Source organism: Thermobia domestica, chromosome 9 (genome assembly GCF_964235325.1).
Source record: "Thermobia domestica chromosome 9, izTheDome1.hap1.1, whole genome shotgun sequence".
NCBI lineage: Eukaryota > Metazoa > Arthropoda > Insecta > Zygentoma > Lepismatidae > Thermobia > Thermobia domestica.
In genome coordinates, this window is record NC_137462.1 from 105,834,193 (window position 1) to 105,856,757 (window position 22,565).

Sequence of the window (22,565 nt, forward strand, 5' to 3'; positions counted from 1 at the left end):
AGGTACTACTAGTTTATTATTATTTCATTTGACATATTACAGGTCTTATCTGTACTCAGTGGCGTATTTACGATTTTGTTTCGGGAGGGGCTTTGCTCACTTTCGGGGGGGGGCTTTGCCTGGAAATGTGAAAATTCTGCAAGATATTTCATTTACTTTACTATACTAAGTAAGATTTCGGGGGGAAGGGCTTAAGCCCGGAAGCCACCCCCCTAAATACGCCACTGTCTGTACTTAAAATTTGCGATCACAATACAGCGCAAATTATCTTCTTAAGAATTATCATGGTGAGTTTGTGGGAACAAATTGCTCTTTCTAAGGTTGGAGCTAAAGTATTCATGCCTATTAGGACGACAATCAAACATTAAATCTCGTTTTGGTTGGAGTTAAGCATCTCTTTTTAGCACCAATGGTATATGAGTCGTGAACGAAAGCTTAAGATGGAATTCGGAGTTCAAATTTTAAGACCCTTCCACCAGAAATCAAACCTGGTACTCAATGCACCAAAGACGCACGAACTCACCACTAGACCAATGGAGAGAGCTATTAAATCGCGACAAATGCGCTATTAGTCTTAATTTAATTTTACCTTATCAAATGAATTATATTCTCCTTTCTAATAAAGGGATTTAAAAAAAAGTTTTTAGAAGCAGTTATTAGTCTTTTTTTTTTTTTTACTTTCTAATTGTAAGAAGTTTTCATATTCAATCAGTTCTTCAAACCTATCATAGCTTTGCAATGTGAAAATAGAAAATAATCGGTCACAAGTTCGATTTCCGACGGGGATACTTGGTCGAAAATTATTTTTTTTTCAGGTCATTCATCCAAAAAATTTTCCTCATTAACACCAGGTAAATACTGATATGGTAGTTAACATAATGGTCCCAGGGCACAACCTTCCTTCTCTATTCATTTCTTCCTCCCCAATTCCCCCTGTAGTATGATCGTTGATGAACGTCATCACTTACACCTGAATGCGAACATTGCCCAGAAATCCCAGCCAGATTTCTGAAGGCCCAGAAATCTAATTCCGAATTTAAAAAAAAATTGAATCATAAAGCTGAATCATAACATCCTCCTGGATATTATACTGTACATGCCAACTCTATAGAATTTTTTGGTTGCATAAAAGGATAGGATATATAATTCGTAGGGAACAAACAAAATTTTACAAAAAATAAAATCTTTTGGTTTTCCGTCCCATGTTTATGCCGGCTAGTCCAAAATAATCGGTGATGATGAGAAATGAATGCAGTAGTTGAATGAACAAAGTGGGAGAATCCCAAGACAACCCACGAACACGGTGTTTGTCCATCACAAATCCCACTTGGCATGAGCTGTGATCGAACTAGGTACCCCGCACCAGAAGTGAACGCCAAAATATTACAGTAAAGCGATATGACACAGAGAATATTATGTGAAAATATTATTGTCAACCGATATATACGTATGTATCTATATAAAATTTCACTGCTCTGGATAGTGAAGTGCCTGAAATCAAAGTTGCAAGATGTAACAAAAAAAAAAAAAGCATAATAGAACATAATAAAAGTATTGTAAAAGCAAACGATTATAATCCACTTGAGCCCTTCTTTTGGAGTGTTTGGACATCACCTATAGTTTGTGAAACAATCATAAGAAGAATCTTTACTCTGCTGTTTAAGCAACATCTCTCACTGATCCATTAAAAATGTAATGAATTAGCAATATTTAAAGCTTAAAATGAATTTAAGTAATGAGGTCTAAGTTTCCGGAAGAATGCGTTCATTAGTAATTATAAAAAGATAGGGACAAAGTTAGATTGATGAACCTTCAGCATTTTAGAACGAAAATTGTCCATTAATTGTCACTAGTTCATCTCTTGTTGTGTAATTAACATAATTAGAAACACGAAAAAACAATTGAAACTTGCGTACGGGGAATGAAGGTAAAATTAACTTGTGTGTGCGTGTTTATTCATTACGGTACATTGTATAGATCTGTGTTCGCTACTGTATCTCGCATGTTGTGAACTCATTGAAACTAATGGAAAAAGAATGCTTAGAACAGAAATCGAACCCAGAACTTTATTAAAAACCAATTATCATAGTCCGGTTTTCCGCTAGGGTATTCACGTGTTCTAGCTTCTACGCTTCAAAGAATACAGTTAAACAAAAATTTAAACATTCCCTGCTCTTAACGATTTTTTTCTCGTACTTTCTTTTTGTTTGTAATGATGCCGTCCGAAACAAATGAGTTTGAAAGCGATGTGGTTTATAAGCTCCAATAAACTCGTTAAAAATTTAAAAGCAGAGGTTAATAGAATTTAATTAAAAGATAGATGTCAGGTAAATCCTTTCAAATCGGATTTGCAACCGTAACGCCATAAATTAACATCTGATACCGTAATCCTATAAACAGAGAGAAAATAATTTTAAAGAAAACATACATTGTTTGCTTTGTTAAAGCAAGTATTCTGTGGAGTGTGTTGATACGGGCTATATGAAATAAGCAGGATGATTAGTAGGATTATTATTATTATTATTATTATTATTATTATTATTATTATTATTATTATTATTATTATTATTATTATTATGTGAACCAACTGTGTAACCTGGTAGGATAGAGGCAAAAAATATTCTGAGAGACAGATATTTCAGTTAAAAGAACTTGGATTCAACGGTAGCACTTGACTAATTACTGCATTTGTGTTCGAGTAGTGTTATTTGTTTCAAGAGATAATGGAAGGGGAGACATGTGTGGATTACTGCATTACTTTCCAAGGTTGCCAGAATGTAACAGCAATAATAACGCATTTCTCTTTTTGTTTTTTTTATTATTAGAGCCCGTTTTTGTAAGGTTAGTGCATATTCTGAGGTTATTTGAATATTTCTGCAGTTACGAATCATCGTAATATATTTTTATCGTCTTGAGTCTGTATATTCGTGTATATGTGTAGATCTTTTTTTTTTTTTTTTTACAAAAAAAACTTGTTTTCTTTCCTTTGAAATACTATTTCTCTAACATTAGAAAATGATATTGCCTATTCAAATATTAATTTCGCTCATTACATTTCTCGACGATTGAAATAGTTAGTAGTCTGGAAACTCAAGATGCAACACTCTACGAGTCACTCAAACTTGTGAAGGGAAGTTCTACCTTAGATGAAACGGGGTTGAATAGAAGTTGGATACGGTGTTCAGATCAAATCCAGAATTAGTAAAGATCTACTTAATCAACCAGTACATGTGTGGGATCGATAAATCTTTGCCAGATGAATGTTTCAAACTTTATGAAATATTAAAGAAAAGTTGTCCATTTACGTAATTCGTTATTGAAACATCATTTTCAATCCATAAACTTACACACAGTAGAAGAAAGTTTGGCATTAGAAAATCTAAAAGGAATTATAGTTTTTAAAAAAGGACTCTCCTATTACTATACTGCGGAAGTTAATTCTGCAGTTAGTAAACAATTTAAACAAGCGAACCTGAAATCAATAAGCTATTTGGTAAGTACACTTATTGATTGAAAGAGAGATTCAATTTTCCCAACGTAAAGAAAGAGAGATGGTGGTATTTGAGATGGCTCAACTCTGTGGTGACAGCGATATATGAAAACCCAATTTTGAAGTAGATCGTCGATGATAGTCTTGTCGTCTGTAAGTAAGCGAATCATGTATGTTGGTCCTGTGACATTTTTAATAGAAATAGCACAGGAGGGTGAATGCCATCGGCCGTAAGTTAATTCAGAACTTCTGGCTCTGTGATCGCATGATCGCTACCACGGATCACAACTGAAAGCAGTTGTGTACGTTTAGATGGAGGTGGTATTTTGTGACTCGAAGATTTCAGTAATTGGATCTTCGGAATGGTGACAAACATTGCTGAACTGACTTTATAGATGAAATGTTGATAGAGATTTAGATTAGTGGTCTTAAGAATAATACCGTTCTGAGTTTTGATTAGCTGTTGTAAATCAAAACGGGTGGACTAACGCTAGAGCTTCATATAGAATGATTTAACGTTATATAAAGCAGACTCTAGTTGTGTGAAAAGTATAGAAATGATTCTAGTGTTGGAAGCGATTTCTTCCATAAGTGTTACAGCAGAGGTGCCAACTGCTGAGTGAGAACCTGAAGTTATTTTCGGAGCTTTCGGTGGACTTTAAGAGCTTACGTGTAGGTAGGTCGCTTAGGGAAAATTGAACGATCTCGATCTCTAGAGGGTGAAGCAGCAGAAGTTTAAAAAAAAAAAAAAAAACAGAGTTTTGTCGATTGTGAAGATGAATTGTCTCCTGTGGAGGATTTTTCAGTGGTGCCATAGTAATTGTTGGCAATCCAAATTATTTTCCTCTGCAAAACGTATTTGTACTTTTTCTCGGAACTTAATGATCTTTTTGTAAATCTATGAAGTATTTTTCTCATACAATATCCTGTTCATACAACATTGAAGAAAATGAATTTGTGTTCGTGTGTTCGGAAAATATATAAAAAAAAAATCATACCGACATTAAAGCGTTTAGGGATATTGTCTCCTAATGTTTGAATTTATCGCAAATATGTAGTACTAGAATTATTTTCAAAAACAAATTTGTAAAGAAAGCAAACCGCAAGATGTATGAAGCACAGACACACACGCACAAAATAGGTTGAAATACATATGAGAAACCGTATACAGTTGTATCAAACGGTTCTTTGGTGACATATCAACTGAATAATTACTAAAATATTGACAATATATTGAACATGTCCCTTAAGCAATTTATGTCCCTTAAGCACGATATATTTATTGCTGTGTAAGAATGTACAACATGCATTATACAGGGTGTCTCAAAAATCCTCTGACGTATGGTAACTCTGTTATTACCAGAGTTTCAACAAAATGTAATAGGAAAACCGTCTCCAAATGTGATATTTTCAATCTAAAGTGATGGAATTTTTAAAATCGGACCAGCCGTTTGTGCTTTACACTCTTTATGCGCCCAATGTTAAGTGAAAAAAATGAAATGAAATCTTTGAGTTTTACGTCCCATGGATATGCCGGTTAGGCTAAAGGAGACGGTGATGATGAGTAATGAATGAAATGGTGGAATGAAGAAAGTAGGAGGAAACGGGAGAACCCCGAGAAAACCCACGCCAATGTTAAGTGAAAATGCAACGCTGCCATTAATAGAGGGTCTGGGGAAGGGGAGGGCGGAGCAGGAGGTGGATATATTTTGTTAGAGTATGGTGACTGAGGACGTGTTTGAAATGCGGGCTGGCCATCGTGTTTATGTTGTGGGTCCAGGTAAACGGCAACGTTGCATTTTCATATAACATTTGGGCGCATAAAGAGTGTACAGTCCAAACGGCTCGTCCGATTTTTTTTAAATCTTCACTTTATATCAGGGATGCATATAACCACTTGCCCCGTGGTTCATTAGGGGTGAGTATTTAATATCAAACAGAAGATAAGTAAATTATTTCTATTGTGGGATGTGAGCTAGTAGCTTTTTTTTGGGAGACAGTTTTCTCTCTTATATTTTGTTGTAACTCTCATAATAACATTTACCCTATGTCAAGGGCCTTTTGAGACACCCTATATATTTCAATATTTTCCATCGTTGCAACATTGTGATGCTTTCTTTAATGTAACTTGTTTGGTAAAATTTTTAAAAAGTTGAAAATAATGATGATAATAATAATAATAATAATAATAATAATAATAATAATAATAATAATAATAATAATAATAATAATAATAATAATTTTTAAAAGGCATTCACCTTTGATGTGAGGGATCTCTGGTTTTGTCCCAGACTATGTCCAGTGTTGCCCACGACACGTGGTGAGACGGGAAACAAGTTTTTCTCTAACCTCGTTTCCTAAATTTTGTAGGTCTCATCTCGCCTCAATTCTAAAGAATATTTTTCTCGCCTTGTCCCGTTTTATATATATTTACGTACTTGATTTTTGGAAGTAGTCTTGACAGAATATTGCAACTAGTAATAGAAAATTCAAATTCTATCAAGGAATGTGTTGAATTATTAGCATTAGTTTATATATATAAAAAAAGAATATATATCAGAGAGACTAACAGAGACGAACACTAATATTTTAAAGGCAAAATTTCGCGGAATACGAAATGCAAAGATGCTGACTACACCTCTGACATAAGTAACGTAACATAAATAATTGAAGCACCCCACCGAACAACGATATATGTTACTTTTTTAGTGATTTCGAGAAAAACTAGGAAAAATTTGTAGTATATTTCAGCAGTACAATAGGAACATATACAATCAGCAGTTAGGGACGTTCATCGAAGTAATAGCAACAACTCGGAAAACAAAAATCGTAAAAGAAATGTGCCTGCATGAAAGAAAGAGTAGTTTTTGTGGAAACCACTAAAAGGTAACATATATAGTTGTTCAGCGGGGTGTTTCAATTGAGTGCAGTTAATAAAATATTGGGGAGGGGGGAGGAGATAAGGATTGTTCCATTAAAAGATGAATTCATGTAGAAAATAAGTTTTCTTACTTTTTATGAAGGGAATAATTTCCTTTAAAAAATAACAGAATATTATATGAAGTTGTCATGAACGATATTTGTCCGAATGTTTACTCGAGGTTCCCCCGTTTCCTCCCACATTCTTATTACGGTACACTATTTGCTTCACGGTCATTTATTTTCATAAAACATTTGTCTCCTTTAGTCTAAATGTCATAACCGTGGGATACTACACTGCAGATTTCATTCTGCTAGTCAAATAATATTAGCAATAGCCATGATATGTTTAATTTTATGTCGCACACATCTTCCTGCACGCAACATATTATGGATAATTTAATGCAGGCGAATAGTGACAGAATTATTCCTATTTGAGATCAGTTGATAGCAACACCTTTTGAATGCAATTCAAATATAATGTTTAACTATTATATTTAACAGGAAGGAAGCGGTACAACCTCTTTAAAAATTTTACCGACACAAAGTTGTCCACCAGAAAATCATATAGCATAGAATCGACCAGTTTCCTCTCACTATTGGTGAGCGCACTGTCACTGAGAGGCCGACATTGTTTTAAACTGATCATGTCTTTCTTAGTTCATACAGATATTCAACCAGATTCTTCTTCCTTCCTATTGTTGAATATTTTTTTTCAGAACAATGTAATTAGCTTTTAATGACTTTAACAAACTGTAGGGAGGCACGGTGGCTGAGTGGTAGAGCGATTACCTCTGGAATGTGGGGTCCTTGGTTCAATCCCCGACCAAGTAAATTTGTTGTGGACAACATCGTGTCCGTGGGTTTTATCAGGGTACTCCCGTTTCCTGCCACGTTATCATTTCACTAATTCTTCCATTATCATTCACATGCCTAAATCATGCCGTTTCCCTTAGCCTAATAGACATAAACGTGGAATGTTAAACTTTCATTTCATTTTAACAGGGTGTACTCACACACACACATACTTAGTTATGCTTCGATACATAAGTTGCAACAAAACATTAAATAATATGAAAAATTAAACGAAGTGAATGTAATTAAGTAGTTCACGTTTGCGTTTCTAATTTGATTAGGGACAGCATCCATTACCTAGGTATATGGAAGATCTGGAGAAATGACAAAATGGACGGAAAGTAGAGAATCCTCAATCAAAGTAATGAACACGATTTTGTACTCTCAAAAAAAGGACTGAGAACAAACGAGGGACTCTTCGCATCTAAAGTGACCCTTATATTACTGAGACATCGTGTCTACCTGCAATAGCTTAAGGATGAATTGATCTAAAAATTTATTGGGCACGTCATAGTAAAGAAACAATTCTTGTTTCGTGCGTAAATTTCTCGAACATGATTAGCGTTTAAGGGGAAAAAAATGTTGTTCAAACATAAGACATATACCGATTGATAGATCTGATTGAGTTGAACATAGTGATATAAGGGAATGTAAAAAAAATTCGAAATCTCATGCGTAGTTTTCGAGAAAATCGAATTTTTTTATGACACTAACAAGTATGTCGTTATTATGACACTAACAAGTATTATTATTACTAATAAATAATTGATACTGGTACTTTTTATTCTGTGACCAGATTGTATCTACTGTTGAAATGAAATATTTCAGTTTATTTCCACGATTGTGCCTGCTAGGCTGAGAGAGACGATGATTAAGATAAGTGAATGATGATGGAAGAGTTAATGGTATAAGATTGTATAGAAGAAACGGGAGTATCCCGAGAAAGCCGACGGACACAATGTTGTCCATCACAAACTTACTTGACCAGGTATCGAATCAGGGACACCACGCGCCAGAGGAAAGCTCTCTACCACTGAGCTACCGTTCCCTTCCCAGATTGTATGTACCGTTGTTTGTATTCTACAAGTAGTGACGTGAGTACTCCCTTATAAACCTGACTGACCTATGTACGTAACGTTTCATTATTTCCCAGCTGTCAAATTATCAAACAGAACTTCAGTTTAAGTTAACACTATTAACGTATGTTAAGAATAAAAAGAGTAATTCGGGAAGTAATTTGTTTCACTATAACGATCGAACTTTGAGTGACGATGCTGCTATTGCAAATGCATTTATGGCAAATTTTCAAGTAACACACAATAAATCAAGTTATAATCTTATTCCTATGGAGCAATACAATGATTCGGAAATTCTGGACAAATTAAATATTAACTTTATAGACATCGAAGATGTTGAGAATGCTATTAAAAAACTTAAGCCACGGTCATCTTGTGGGCCGGATAAAATACCACCGTACATCATTAAAGGCTGCTCAGAAATACTGAAACATCCCCTACAGGCTATTTTTAACAAGTCAATATCTTCTTCTACGTTTCCTATGAAATGGAAGATTGGTGACGTCTGTCCCATTCCCAAGACAGGTTGTCCTACTGACCAAATAAAAAATTATCGACCGGTAACACTGCTATCTGCCCGATCTAAGGTATTTGAAATTATTATATATGAAAAAATTTACTCACATGTACGGTCAGTAATATCTCCCTTTCAACATGGTTTCATGCCAAAGAGGTCAACTGTAACTAATCTCTCAGAACTTACACATTTTATAGCTAATCAAGTTGATAAAAAGGAACAAGTAGACGTAATTTATATAGATTTCTCCAAGGCGTTCGACGTAATTAATCACGATATACTTCTAAGCAAACTTGTGACATTCAATTTTTCACGAAACCTTCAACAATTTATAGCGTCCTATCTTTGCCAACGCAAACATCGCGTTCGATACAAAAATATTCTAACTGAGGAATATGTCGTAGACTCTGGTGTGCCTCAGGGATCGAACTTAGGACCTCTATTATTTATATTATTTGTTAATGATTTACCACCTCTAATAACATCCTCCCACAAACTATTGTTTGCTGACGATTTAAAAATCTATCGTAGTATCTCCACGGAGTTAGACGCTATTTCTTTGCAAAGCGATATAAATTCTATTTTCCAATGGTGTGACTCAAACAAATTGCTGTTAAATATTAAAAAATGTAAAGTAGTATCATACACCAGGAAAATGAACTATGTCCGCAATGTGTATACTATTAATCAAACACCAATTGAAAGAGTGGATCATATAACTGATCTTGGAGTCACTCTGCAGTCAAACCTATCATTTGATATTCATGTCAACAGAGTAGTTGGTGAGGCCTTTAGGAACCTTGGCTTTGTGATGAGATTAGGACGTGATTTTTCTAACACCGATGTCCTCAAAACATTATACATTGCCTATGTAAGGTCTAAGGTGGAATATGCAGCGATAATATGGGGTTCTGATAGTAAGAAATATACAAGTAAAATCGAAAACATTCAAAATAAATTTGTGCGCTTTTTAACATATAAAGAAACAGGGATATATCCGAAATTTGAGAAGTATGAAGATCTTCGAAGCAAATATTCATTACGATCACTTGAAAGCAGGAGGACTCACTTCATTTTATCTTTCTTACATAAAATAATACATAGTACAGTAGATTCAGAATATTTACTATCAGAAATCAAACTTCACGTCCCACATAGAGCAACCAGACCCCATAATAGCATATTCCATCTCTCAGCGCAAAGGACTAATGCATTGGATGTATCGCCTGTCAGAAAAATGTGTTTATTGTATAATAAGGTGTTAGAAAAGCACCCAGAGATAGACATTTTTAGCTATAGACAGAATTTTACTCTAAATAAATAAGGTGTAGATCATGTTATATGTATTTTAAAGTATTTTGCAATCGTATTATTTTGTTATCATATGTGTATTTTAAATTATATTATCATGATGGAAAACTGTAATTAGGCATCCGCCTGTTGTTTTCTGAAATAAATAAATAAATAAATAAATAAAATAAGGTATTCTTTTTTTAAAACTCCTTGGCACAAAGCCCCGGTAGGCTTAAGCTTATTAAAAATGTTAAGTTATAGACTGGGAAATCTTGAACACAAGAAATGCCAGCTTTCAAGGATTTACGGCTACTAAGTGGACGTATAAAGACTTAAAGAGAAGCAAGTAGGTAATCGTGTGCTAGATATATATGCATATCTCCTTAAAGATAAAAACACCATAATACGGAAAGAAAAATGCGTTATTATTACCAGAAGAACAAGAAGAAGAAGAAGAGAGAAAGCGAGGTTTCCTTTGTTTCTACAGTGATGAAACTTAAAGCAAGTTTCCTATGCAAGATGGAAGCATAATATGGCTATTTCTTAAAACAGAAGCAGCGAGCTAATGGTTAATCCCAACGGAAATCTTTCTGTTGGTAGGTACATTCCTCGTGGGATTCTGTGCATCTGGGAAAGAGCAATTTAAGAACCCCCGTGTGTTTCGCTTTAGTTTCACTAAAGGGGAAAGAGAATGTGGGAAAGAAGGATGGGTGGAAAAGCGTTATCTTTAAAACTAAAACCGTCTATTCGAATGGGGTTCTAAAGTTCTCTTAGCCAATCCTATACACAAGGAGGAAACGGACGTCTTTGGAACATTCTACTGCAGAAACTAAGCAGGACTTCATGTTCATTGTTTTTGGTTTCCTGTTCTCAGTGGTAACAAAAGCTAAAGTTCCTTTTCTTTTCGTATGAGAGGTTTCAATGAATAAAAAAGTACAACAGGACAGATATTTGAAGGAAATCCAGCTTTTGTTAGTTAATTAAATAAGACTTTTCTCCACACTCTGTCCTCCTTGACGATTTTATTTCAGTGTATTTCATATGTTATACAGTGAAACCTCAAACAACGGACACTAATGGACGCGGTTATTTGTCCGTAAATGAGATACACATGTTACAAAGGTTGCTCAAATTTAGATTATTCACGGTTTATGTGCTATTGAATATAGAATAAATACATTATTTACGCGTATAAATGTAAATATTGCAAGGTTCTGCATGTGCTCTCAACACCACGTGCTGGATGTAAACGAACTTCAGACGACAACCATGAAGAAGACATCGTCAATCATCGTCAACGATCTGCAAATGACGAAGATTAATGCACTCAGCAACATCTCTAGATAAAAAGAGTCAGAATACCGCAGATGGCATCAATCTCCACAGATTGATTATCACCATCACCAATCTTTAGGACTACCTGATCTCTGAGGGCACCTTAATCCTTGCCACTCGCTAGGACGCTTGGTCTCTGATAGTTTTGCTAGAACGCCTGGTCCCTGAGTTTTATCCCTCTCTCTGGAACGCCTAGACTCTGAGAGGTACCTACAAAACACCTTGGCCACAAGAGTCTTGTTTCCTGTTGCCCTAAGACGCGAGTTCATGGGGCTCCTACAAACACACCAATTAAGCACTAAATAGTTAAAATGAACTTGTATTTATTCTGTAACATTTATTACTACTTTATACCAAAATATTATACTCACTGGGAAGTAGAAGGAATAAATTCCCCTTCTGAGAAGAAACATTTAGATCTAATATCAAAATAATGTGCTTATATGGGTTGTAAGGGAAGATGCAGGTCCCAAGACAACCAGCAATGAAGATGTCAAGATAGGGAAGAAATTACATATTGTTGACTACATGAGTTGCCTATTCCGTTTTTACTTATTGAAGGCTTTCTAGCATTGCGAACAGACAAACAACTCAGTGTGAACACAGAAAAGATTTTAAAGTTTAGTTTGCTATTGTTCTGTGTAATGGTTCACTAAGGTCATTGACTATTGATAAAGGACATTTTGTTTGTTAAGGTTTCTTTTCAGTAACGAGGCTACATGAGACGTGCACCTACAGTTTAGGATGGAATCCGAACCACTGTAATGAGTTCAAATTTTAAGTTTCTCCCACCGAGTGTTGAATCCGGGATCATCAAAGGCACGTGCGCTAGCCACTCTACCAGCGGGAAGGTAAAAACGTTGAGAGGAGAGAAGAAGTATTGCATATTTATTTTGAAATTGCTGGAAATTTTTTTGTGATTATATTCGTCATGAGGAGGCTACTTAAGAGTTCAGGGGAAAACAACACTATATGTCTCCGAGAATGTCCATAAAATGAAGAGTCCTCTCCAGTAATGATACTTATATTGTAGTGGAAACATGAACTCCATATTATGTAGGTGTCCCTTATTGGGAGGTTTTCGTTAAGGTAGATTTCACTGTACTAGTCTTTTTACGTATTCTTATACTCTGTATTGGATTTGCCATCCAAAATTTTAGCCTAAGTCTTCAATGTTTCCCTTTTTCTCAGCTCGGTTTCTTTGATTTCCTGTGCATGTCCCTGGAATTCTTTCTAATTAAAGAGATTGTAATTTTGCTATTGGCATTCGCTTGCGCTGAATTGGACTTAAGGTTTGTTATCCTTTATAAGATTCGGCTTGTCAATCTTTATTATGCGTACACGAGTAAGGCTCGCTATTAGCTCGAGATCAGGCTCGCTGTTTCCATTTAGACTCGCACTCTCTAAACTTCGCGCCAGCTAGCTCGTCGGGCTTACATTCGCTAGGCATAGGGCTTACTTACTTTTCAATGGAGCTCCCAATTACTCATGCTCGATCCCTTAACCTAATTAAGATTCGCTCTTGTTCGAATTGGGTAATGACTAACTATCCGCTCAATTGGATCTAGGATCCTTGCTTAAGATGCGATTTCGAGATATTTGCTTCTAATTATACAAGAAATGTAAGTACCTAGATAAATAAATTAGTGACATCAGGATATATTGTCCCTCCATAACTAAATGGTAGATCCTGTGTGTATGGTTAAATTCTCAGTGTAGGTACTAAACGACGTGTAAATCCTGAGTAATATAGCACCTATAGCAGCTACACTTTTCCTGTTATGTATGAAGTATTAAAAACAGGAAGAAGCCATACATTTCTTACAAGGGACATTACCCAATTGTCCGGCTCCGATTTCAATGAAATTTTTATTGCTGATAGAGGACATGTATTCATTACTTGTGATGACAGAAATTTTTGCCATGGTGCATGTTTCCTATTTTTTAATAATTTTTAAAAGTTGTGATGTGGTTAATAGAGATTACTGCAGAAGTCCCTTACTACACTTTGTAAACGAAGTATTAATGAAAGAACAACCATGTAGATACGTATAGGGCATAGGGGGAAGTCGTATGGTACGTATGACCTTGACGGCAGCCATCTTAAAATCCGCCATTTTGAATTAAGGCTAAGTTTTTTAAATAGGAATAGGGTAATATGATACATAATTTCGGGCTAGAATTTAATCAGGAAGACAATGGTGAAGTTAGTTTTAAGATGCGCCCATTTGGGGAAAAGTTAAAGGCATATTAATTGTTTATACTTACTATGTGCGTAAGTCCCTTACCTCCGCTTCTAACCCGCGTATTAATGATAATAAGTGGATAAAGGTTTCGGTAATACATATTATGGCTAGAGGGAAGTGATACGATAAAGGCATCATCAACGGCAGCCATCTTGAAATCCGCCATTTTGAATTAAAGTGAAGTTTTGAAAAATAAAAGCCATAGTATGTGGCACCTACTTTTAATAGTAAATTTTCCCCAAAAGCCAATGGTATGATTATTGTTGTTCTATAGTTAACTAGTATGAATTTATGACTCTTCTAATGTGCACGAAACGTCCATTATTCGATCCTTCAAATTGTCAACACTCCTAATTTTCACCGCTTGTTTTAAGATTCCAACTATCACTTTGCAATTGTTGTCACGGCTCATGTTTTATCAATTTATTAAATTTTTTAAAGAGTTGCAATTTGTCAGTTCATGAATAAGCATCCAGCAATCTTTCTGAATTTTAAAGACTTGCCATGTAATTATTAATTTCCTAGACAATATAATTATTTATTTCCCATACCTGCCCTTCAAAAACTCGTTTACTAACATGAATCATCACACAACGAAAGAGCTCCAACTTTGCATTCAGGTAATACCGAAGACGTAGCTTGTAATGGATAGTAGATGAGACGAGAAATCAAATGAAAATTCACTTCAAAAAAGAAAACGAAATATGATTTTGTGTAAATGGTCTTTTGTTTTGTTTTATATTTATTTGTTTATTGTATATTTATTTATTTTCTATGGCAATGTTTTAGCTAGTCAGACAAATAGTCATTCGTTTTCTAGCGATTGTTGTCGATGGTTCATGTTTGTAAGATTTATAATCAGTATTGATCGAGAACTCGATTAAGTTACACCTCTTTATAAACAAGTTACCTGTTTTCATATTTTGTTTATGGTACAAACAGTGTGGTGGGAACAGTCATATTATGTCTCTTTGATATTTTCTATCATTGTTGCTGTTCCTTTAAAGTTGTAAAGTTGTATTTATTTTTTTTTAAATACTGTTTATCGTTTGCACAACATGTAGGCAACATTCATGATAATTTTGAGTTCGTGTAACACCAATTTGTTATAATTTTATTTGTATTTCTTTACGTCACATAGGTCCATAGGTTCCTCATGTACTCTGGGTTATAATAAATGATTACATTGTCTAGGAAATTAGTAATTACATGGCAAGTCTTCAAAATTCAGAAAGATGGCTGGATGCTTATTCATGAACTGACAAATTGCAACTCTTAAAAAAATGTAATAAATTGATAAAACATGAGCCATGGCAACAATTGCAAAGTGCCAGTTGGAATCTTAAAATATGCGGTGAAAATTAGGAGTGTTGCCAATTTGAAGGATTGAATAATGGACGTTTCGTGCACATTAGAAGAGTCATAAATTCATACTAGTTAACTATAGAACAACAATAATCATACCTGTTTGGGATTATTTGTGTATTTAACAGTGTGTGTGCCTTTAGCTGGCAACAGTGTTCAAGTTGCTTAACGCTTTTCTATTGTTTGGGAGAGAGTGTGTGAGTGTGGCAGCAAGAACATTCTGTTTGGTGGACCATATATCATGGTCGAATATCATACAACACAGCACAAACAGTAAGCCATCGAATTACAATCATTTACAACTAAAGACCTTGTGAACATGTTTATTCTCGTGTGTTATTTCTGTGTGCAAACTGAAGTTGTAATTATTAAATACAGTGAATTTATATTGGGTTGCATTCATGTGGTGTACGAATCAAACCTTACAGTCCATTGCCTGACTTTGAATGTCTGTGCTGGAAAGAAACATGAAATGCTTAAATTGTTTTATAGGTCCTAATAAGTCCTGGCAAGATTTTTCTGTATCTGTGTGTGTGGGGGGAGGGCTGATTTTGAAGTTCCGCCACTGAGGGAAGGTGTTATTTATATAGCCTACTATACATTAACGTTAAACAAGCTGCTTCAGTGGACATGCTTACGCGATTAAACTCAAAATTGAACTGAAGTTTGTGCAAACAGTTGTATCGTGTATGGCCGAGTGTTTGCGCAAACACGATGTTTGCACAAACATGATGTTTGCGCAAACCGTGGACCGTGAGTGGGCCTCTTAAGGCAAAGATCTGCATACAGAGGCCAGTTAACTAGAATAAACACTTTTGTTCAGGCCTTTGATCCAAATGAAGGCAATATAGAAGAAATACGTGCACGCTTAAAACATCTAAATAACGTCTGGTCAAAGTTGCAGGAGGTGCAAGATACTATTGAAATTGATCAAATCGAACCCGAAGCGGAAGCAGTAAACGCTCGTGCAGAAATTGAAAATGTGTATTTTTCTTTAGAGGCTCAAATGCAAGCACTTGTTTTAAAGCATGGAAATAAAGAATCAGCTGTTAATAATAGCACTAGCAGTAGCGCACAAGTTAAATTACCGGTCATACAGTTGCCTGCATTTGACGGAAACTGTAAACATTGGTTATCATATAAGGACACTTTTATATCTCTCATTCACGAGAATAAAGACATTTCCACAATACAGAAGTTTCAGTACCTCCGAACTTCTCTTAAGGGCGAAGCGTTAAACCTAATTGAAAATTTACCAATTACCGAAACAAATTATTCAGTAGCATGGCAATTACTCGTTGACAAAATCAATTGAAGCTAACAAAATCGTTGAAGCTAATTGCTTCTTCTTACATTCACGAAATACTACAAATCAAGCCAGTGTATAAAGAAAATGTAAGTGAACTTCGCGCTTTTATAAATACAGCTACTAGCAATATAAATGCGCTACAAGCACTTGAGCCAAACGTAAACCTCACAGACGTAATTTTGACCCAACACTTTGTATCAAAATTAGACGCAACTACTAGAAAGTCATGGGAGCTTCAAAATACGAATTCTAATTTTCCTGCTTTATCAGAATTCTTTTCGTTTCTCGAGAAACGTTGTCAGGTGCTTGAGAACATGAGAACTAGTATTGGTGGTGTGAAGCAGAGTAGTAGCATACAAAACAAGCAAGCAAAAAGTATTCAGTCATCAAAGACTTATTTATCAACATTTTCAAATGCATGTGAATTTTGTAATAGCCAGCATCCCTTATATTCTTGTTCGTCTTTTGTGAATGCGGGACACAGCCAAAAATTAGAGTGCATTCGTAAAAATAAATTATGCATGAATTGTTTGAAAAGTAATCATTTTTTGAAGAATTGTAAATCGAGAGGTTGTAAAAAGTGTTCCAAAAAGCACAATACATTATTGAATGTAGACAAAAGACAAATCAGTGCGGTTTCCAAGTGTAAGCAGTGCCGTGGTGCAAGAGCGTAGTAACAACTCAGATTCCAGTGAAAATTTAGGGCAAGTGTCATATTGTGCATTAAAGGCTAGGCCTAACGCAAGAGTGTTGTTATCTACTGCAATAGTAAAAGTAAGGGATAACAAGGGAAATTTGGTTCCTTGTCGCGCGCTTCTAGACGGTGCTAGTCAGACCAATTTCATAACAGAGAATTTGGTGCAACAATTGAACATCAAACGGTATAGACAGTATACTCCAATTCAAGGTATAAATCAAGCAATTTCTAATACAAAGTATTCTGTAGATATTTGTGTCCATTCATGTGTTAACACATTTTCATTGAATATAAGTTGTTCAGTTCTTCCTCACATTACAAGCAAACTACCGGACGAAAGAATTAATTATGACGATTGGAACATTCCCAAGGACATTGTTCTAGCAGATCCCACTTTTAATACGCCTGGAGACATAGATATTCTTTTAGGTGCGGAAGTATTCTACATAATTATGAAGCCAGGACACAAAACGCGGCCAGGTGATTTTCCAGTGCTTCAGGAGACAGAATTGGGATGGATTGCGGGAACATTCCTCAAGAACGTGACCCCCATATTCCATTAATAACATGTTTTGTGAAGACAAACATAGATCTACAGCAACAACTTCAAAAATTCTGGGAACTAGAAGAAATTACTGTTACACCTAGATCAAGCGAAGAGCTTGCATGTGAGCGACATTTCGTTCAGAATACAACAAGAGATCATACAGGGCGTTTCACTGTACGATTGCCTTTGCTTGAAGACCGTACAGTTTTAGGCGATTCTTATCAGCAGGCATTGGTTAGATTAAAGCAATTGGAAAGAAGATTCGAAAAACACCCGGACTTTGAAGCTAAATATACGGAATTCATGCAAGAATATGAAGATCTTGGTCACATGGTAAGGATAGATGAGAGTAAAAAGGAGGACGTCAGCGTTGCATACTATTTGCCACATCATGCAGTTTTTAAGCCCACAAGCTCTACAACAAAGCTCCGTGTAGTGTTTGATGCTTCAGCGAAATCTGACAGCGGAAAAAGCCTCAACGACATTCTCTTAGTTGGTCCTACAATACAGCAAGATTTGTTTTCTATCGTTTTGCGCTTTAGAACTCATTCAGTAGTATTCACTGCAGATATCGCTAAGATGTATCGCATGGTCAATGTTCACCCAGAAGACACGCCATTACAACGTATATTATGGAGAAGATCTAGAAATGAACCGATTCAAGTTTTTAAGTTGAAAACACTGACGTATGGTACGGTATGTGCTTCATTTGTGGCCACAAGATGCCTACAGCAATTAGCAGACGAACAAGAGCATAATTACCCTGTAGCAGCAGAAATATTACGTCGAGATTTCTATATTGACGATGTTTGTAGTGGCATGAGCAACATACAGCAAGCTCTAGAGGTCCAGAAGCAATTGATAGAGTTACTGGGAAAGGGAGGTTTTACACTTAGGAAATGGAGTTCGAATGATCCAAGGTTATTGGAATCAATCTCGCCAGAGCTTCGAGAAGTGCAACGTCCAATCCAGTTCCACGAAGGCCAAGGCGTCAAGGCATTAGGATTCTCATTGCATCCAGACAAGGATATATTTCTCGTTGAAAGCAAGACGTCAACAATGAAAGTTCAAGAGTGCATTACTAAACGCCAGGTTGCTTCAATCATTGCCTCTATATTCGATCCATTAGGAATAATTTCACCAGTTGTCATTTCATACAAAATATTTTTGCAAGAATTGTGGCGGCAAAAGGTTCAATGGGACGACAATATACCAATGGAATTAGCAAAGAAATGGACTCAATTGTACAAGCAACTTCCATTAATCAATCAGATTAAAATTGACAGATATGTACTCGTTGAAGGAAACATAGCGGAGATTCAGATCCATGGTTTTTCAGATGCTTCTCAAAGAGCATATGGAGCTTGCATTTATATGCGATCGATCAATCAACAAGGAGAAATATCAGTTAAGTTGTTATGTGCTAAATCACGTGTGGCCCCAGTCAAGAAAATCACTCTCCCACGTCTGGAGTTATGCGCAGCAGTTGTTTTGGCAAAATTAGTTCACAAGATTTTACCAATTTTAAAATTGAACATAAGTAGCGTCCATTTATGGACCGACTCCCAAATCGTGTTGGCATGGCTAGTTTCGTGTAATAAATGGAAACCTTTCGTGGCCAACAGAGTAGCTCAAATTCAAGACTTAACTGACGTTAGCTGTTGGAAACATGTAACTTCTTCAGACAACCCTGGAGATTTGATTTCAAGAGGAATAGATGCAGTTTCCATAAAGGACAATTCACTATGGTGGCACGGTCCACAATGGCTTTCTAGTTTAGAATCTAATTGGTCAGTGACAAGTAAGGATTCATTGCAACCAGATCAAGTTCCAGAGAGTAAGGGAACCATAACATTGACAGTCACTTTAGACAATTGGTGCAATGGAACCATAACAAGATTCTCAAAATTGTCAAGGTTAGTTAGGACAATAGCATATTGTAGACGTTTTGTTCATAACATCAGACACAAGCAAAACAAACTAACAGAAGGTCTTTCAGTACAAGAACTCCACACAGCGCTCCATGTTTGGATCAAATGGACACAAGAAATTGGGTTTCACAGCGAATTGCAGCATCTTCGTAATGGAAACATTGTTCCGTCAAGAAGTAAATTGAACAATTTACATCCATTTTTAGATAGTGAAGGCATGATCCGAGTTGGAGGAAGATTGGAGAATAGTCAGCTTCCGTTTGACGCCAAACATCAAATAGTTCTGCCTTCAAATCAACACTTGACAAAAGTTATAGTTGAAGCAGAACACTTAAGATTACTTCATGCTGGACCCCAATTATTAATATCATCACTACGCCAGAAATATTGGATCATCAGGTGCAAACAGGTAGTAAAACAAGTGATCCATCATTGCTTCACATGTTTCAAGTTAAAGGCCAGTGGTTCAAAACAACTTACGGGACAGTTGCCAGCAGCTCGTGTGCAGCAAGCCAGACCATTCCTAAACGTAGGCGTGGACTACGCTGGAGCGTTTTACATAAAATCAGGAGCAGTTAGAAATAAATCTGTAAGTAAGGCATATGTTGCGTTATTTGTTTGTTTATCCACCAAGGCTATACATCTGGAATTGGTAACAGATCTTAGTGCGCAGTCATTCATAGCAGCTTTACGCAGATTCATAGCCAGACGAGGAAGATGTCTCAATATATACAGCGACAATGGCACAAATTTCGTTGGAGCCAACAACGAATTGAAAGAATTGTATCAGCTGTTTTCATCAGATCCTTTTAGTTCTCAAGTTCATGATTTTACATCGACCGAAGGAATTCAGTGGCACTTCATACCACCAAATTCGCCGCATTTTGGAGGACTATGGGAAGCCGGTATAAAATCAATGAAATACCATCTAGTTCGTATTACAAAAGGTGCAGTGTTAACATATGAAGAGTTTGCAACATTACTCACACAGATTGAGGCCTGTCTCAACTCTCGACCACTTACAGTGCTATCAAGTGAGCCTAACGACATCAGTGTTCTCACCCCTGGACATTTTTTAATTGGAGAAGCACTTACAGCTTTACCAGAGCCTAACCTCACCGATCTACCACACAACCGCTTATCTCGTTGGCAGAAGATACAACAACTAAAACAACACATTTGGAAGAGATGGTCCCGAGATTATTTACATGGTCTTCAACAACGCTCTAAGACAACTTCACCGCAACACAATCTCAAGGTTGGAGATGTAGTTTTGCTGATTGAAGACAACGTTCCTGCATTGCAGTGGAAATTGGGCATCATTGAAAAAGTGTTCCCAGGAAAGGATTTCTTAGTTCGTGTAGTGACGGTTCGTACTACAACTGGAACATATAAACGTTCCATCAAGAAACTAGTTGCATTATCATATAACAAGGATTAGAATTGAGATTTGAGTAATTAAAAATAAGTACAGTTGTAGTATTGCTTCAAGTTTTGTGTTTGTTTCGTTTTTTTTATGTATCATTTTGTTTTATTTGATCAGACCTTAGCTGACCAACAGGGGGGAGTATGTTTGGGATTATTTGTGTATTTAACAGTGTGTGTGCCTTTAGCTGGCAACAGTGTTCAAGTTGCTTAACGCTTTTCTATTGTTTGGGGAAGAGTGTGTGAGTGTGGCAGCAAGAACATTCTGTTTGGTGGACCATATATCATGGTCGAATATCATACAACACAGCACAAACAGTAAGCCATCGAATTACAATCATTTACAACTAAAGACCTTGTGAACATGTTTATTCTCGTGTGTTATTTCTGTGTGCAAACTGAAGTTGTAATTATTAAATACAGTGAATTTATATTGGTTGCATTCATGTGGTGTACGAATCAAGCCTTACAGTCCACTAGTATGAACATTGTTTTTAGCATTGTCATTGTACTTGAGTGAAGTTACAAATATATACATTCATATTGTACAATACCATTGGCTTTTGGGGAAAATTTACTATTAAAAGTAGGTGCCACATGCTATGGTTTTTATTTTTCAAAACTTCACTTTAATTCAAAATGGCGGATTTCAAGATGGCTGCCGTTGATGATGCCTTTATCGTGTCACTTCCCTCTAGCCATAATATGTATTACCGAAACCTTTATCCACTTATTATCATTAATACGCAGTTATGCCTTTAACTTTTCCCCAAATGGGCGCATGTTAAAACTAACTTCACCATTGTCTTCCTGATTAAATTCTAGCCCGAAATTATATATCATATTACCCTATTCCTATTTAAAAAACTTGGCCTTAATTCAGGATGGCGGATTTCAAGATGGCTGCCGTCAAGGTCATACATACCGTACGACTTCCCCCTATGCCCTATATGTATCTACATGGTTGTTTCTTCATTAACACTCCGTTTACAGAGGGTAGTAAGGGACTTCTGCAGTAATTTCTATTAACCACATCACAACCTTTAAAAATTATTAAAAAATAGAAAACATGCACCATGGCAAAAATTTCTGTCATCACAAGTAATGAATACATGTCCTCTATCAGCAATAAAAAATTCATTGAAATCGGAGCCGGACAATTGGGTAATGTCCCTTGTTAGTTTTATTCGAGAGCCAGATAAAACATACTCGAGGACAGATTGTGAAGCGTGGGCTACCATTTGGCTATTATTAAACGTCAGCATAGATTCTGAGAAAGAAGACATTGAACTATTGAACAAAGAGAACATTGAAGAAATAAATATTAAAGTGGATTGTGTTATATAAGTGTAGAATAAGAACCAGATGTTGAAGTAGTATCATGACTTTTTGTCAGAATATGAAAAACTTCAAAACTTCCAGGTCCATGTTGTCAAGTAGATGAAGCACTAATAATCATGAGATAGCGTAAAATAACACGGTGGCTCAATGACACTGCGCTTGTCTGTGGTGTGTGGAGTTCCTGGTTCAATCCCCGACCAAGTAAGTTTGTGGCGGACA

General features: G+C 36.0%; 1 protein-coding gene across 1 annotated transcript; it reads left to right on the forward strand.

The window, feature by feature from the left end:
• Positions 1–17,616: 17,616 nt before the first annotated feature.
• On the forward strand, positions 17,617–21,021 carry LOC145660956 (uncharacterized). The gene has a single exon (XM_081726402.1). The coding sequence runs from the start codon at positions 17,617–17,619 to the stop codon at positions 21,019–21,021; it is 3,405 nt and encodes a 1,134-aa protein (XP_081582528.1).
• Positions 21,022–22,565: the final 1,544 nt, after the last annotated feature.

Excerpts from the sequence above, each read along its gene's own strand:
- LOC145660956 (XM_081726402.1), top strand. The coding sequence starts at position 17,617 with ATGGATTGCGGGAACATTCCTCAAGAACGTGACCCCCATATTCCATTA.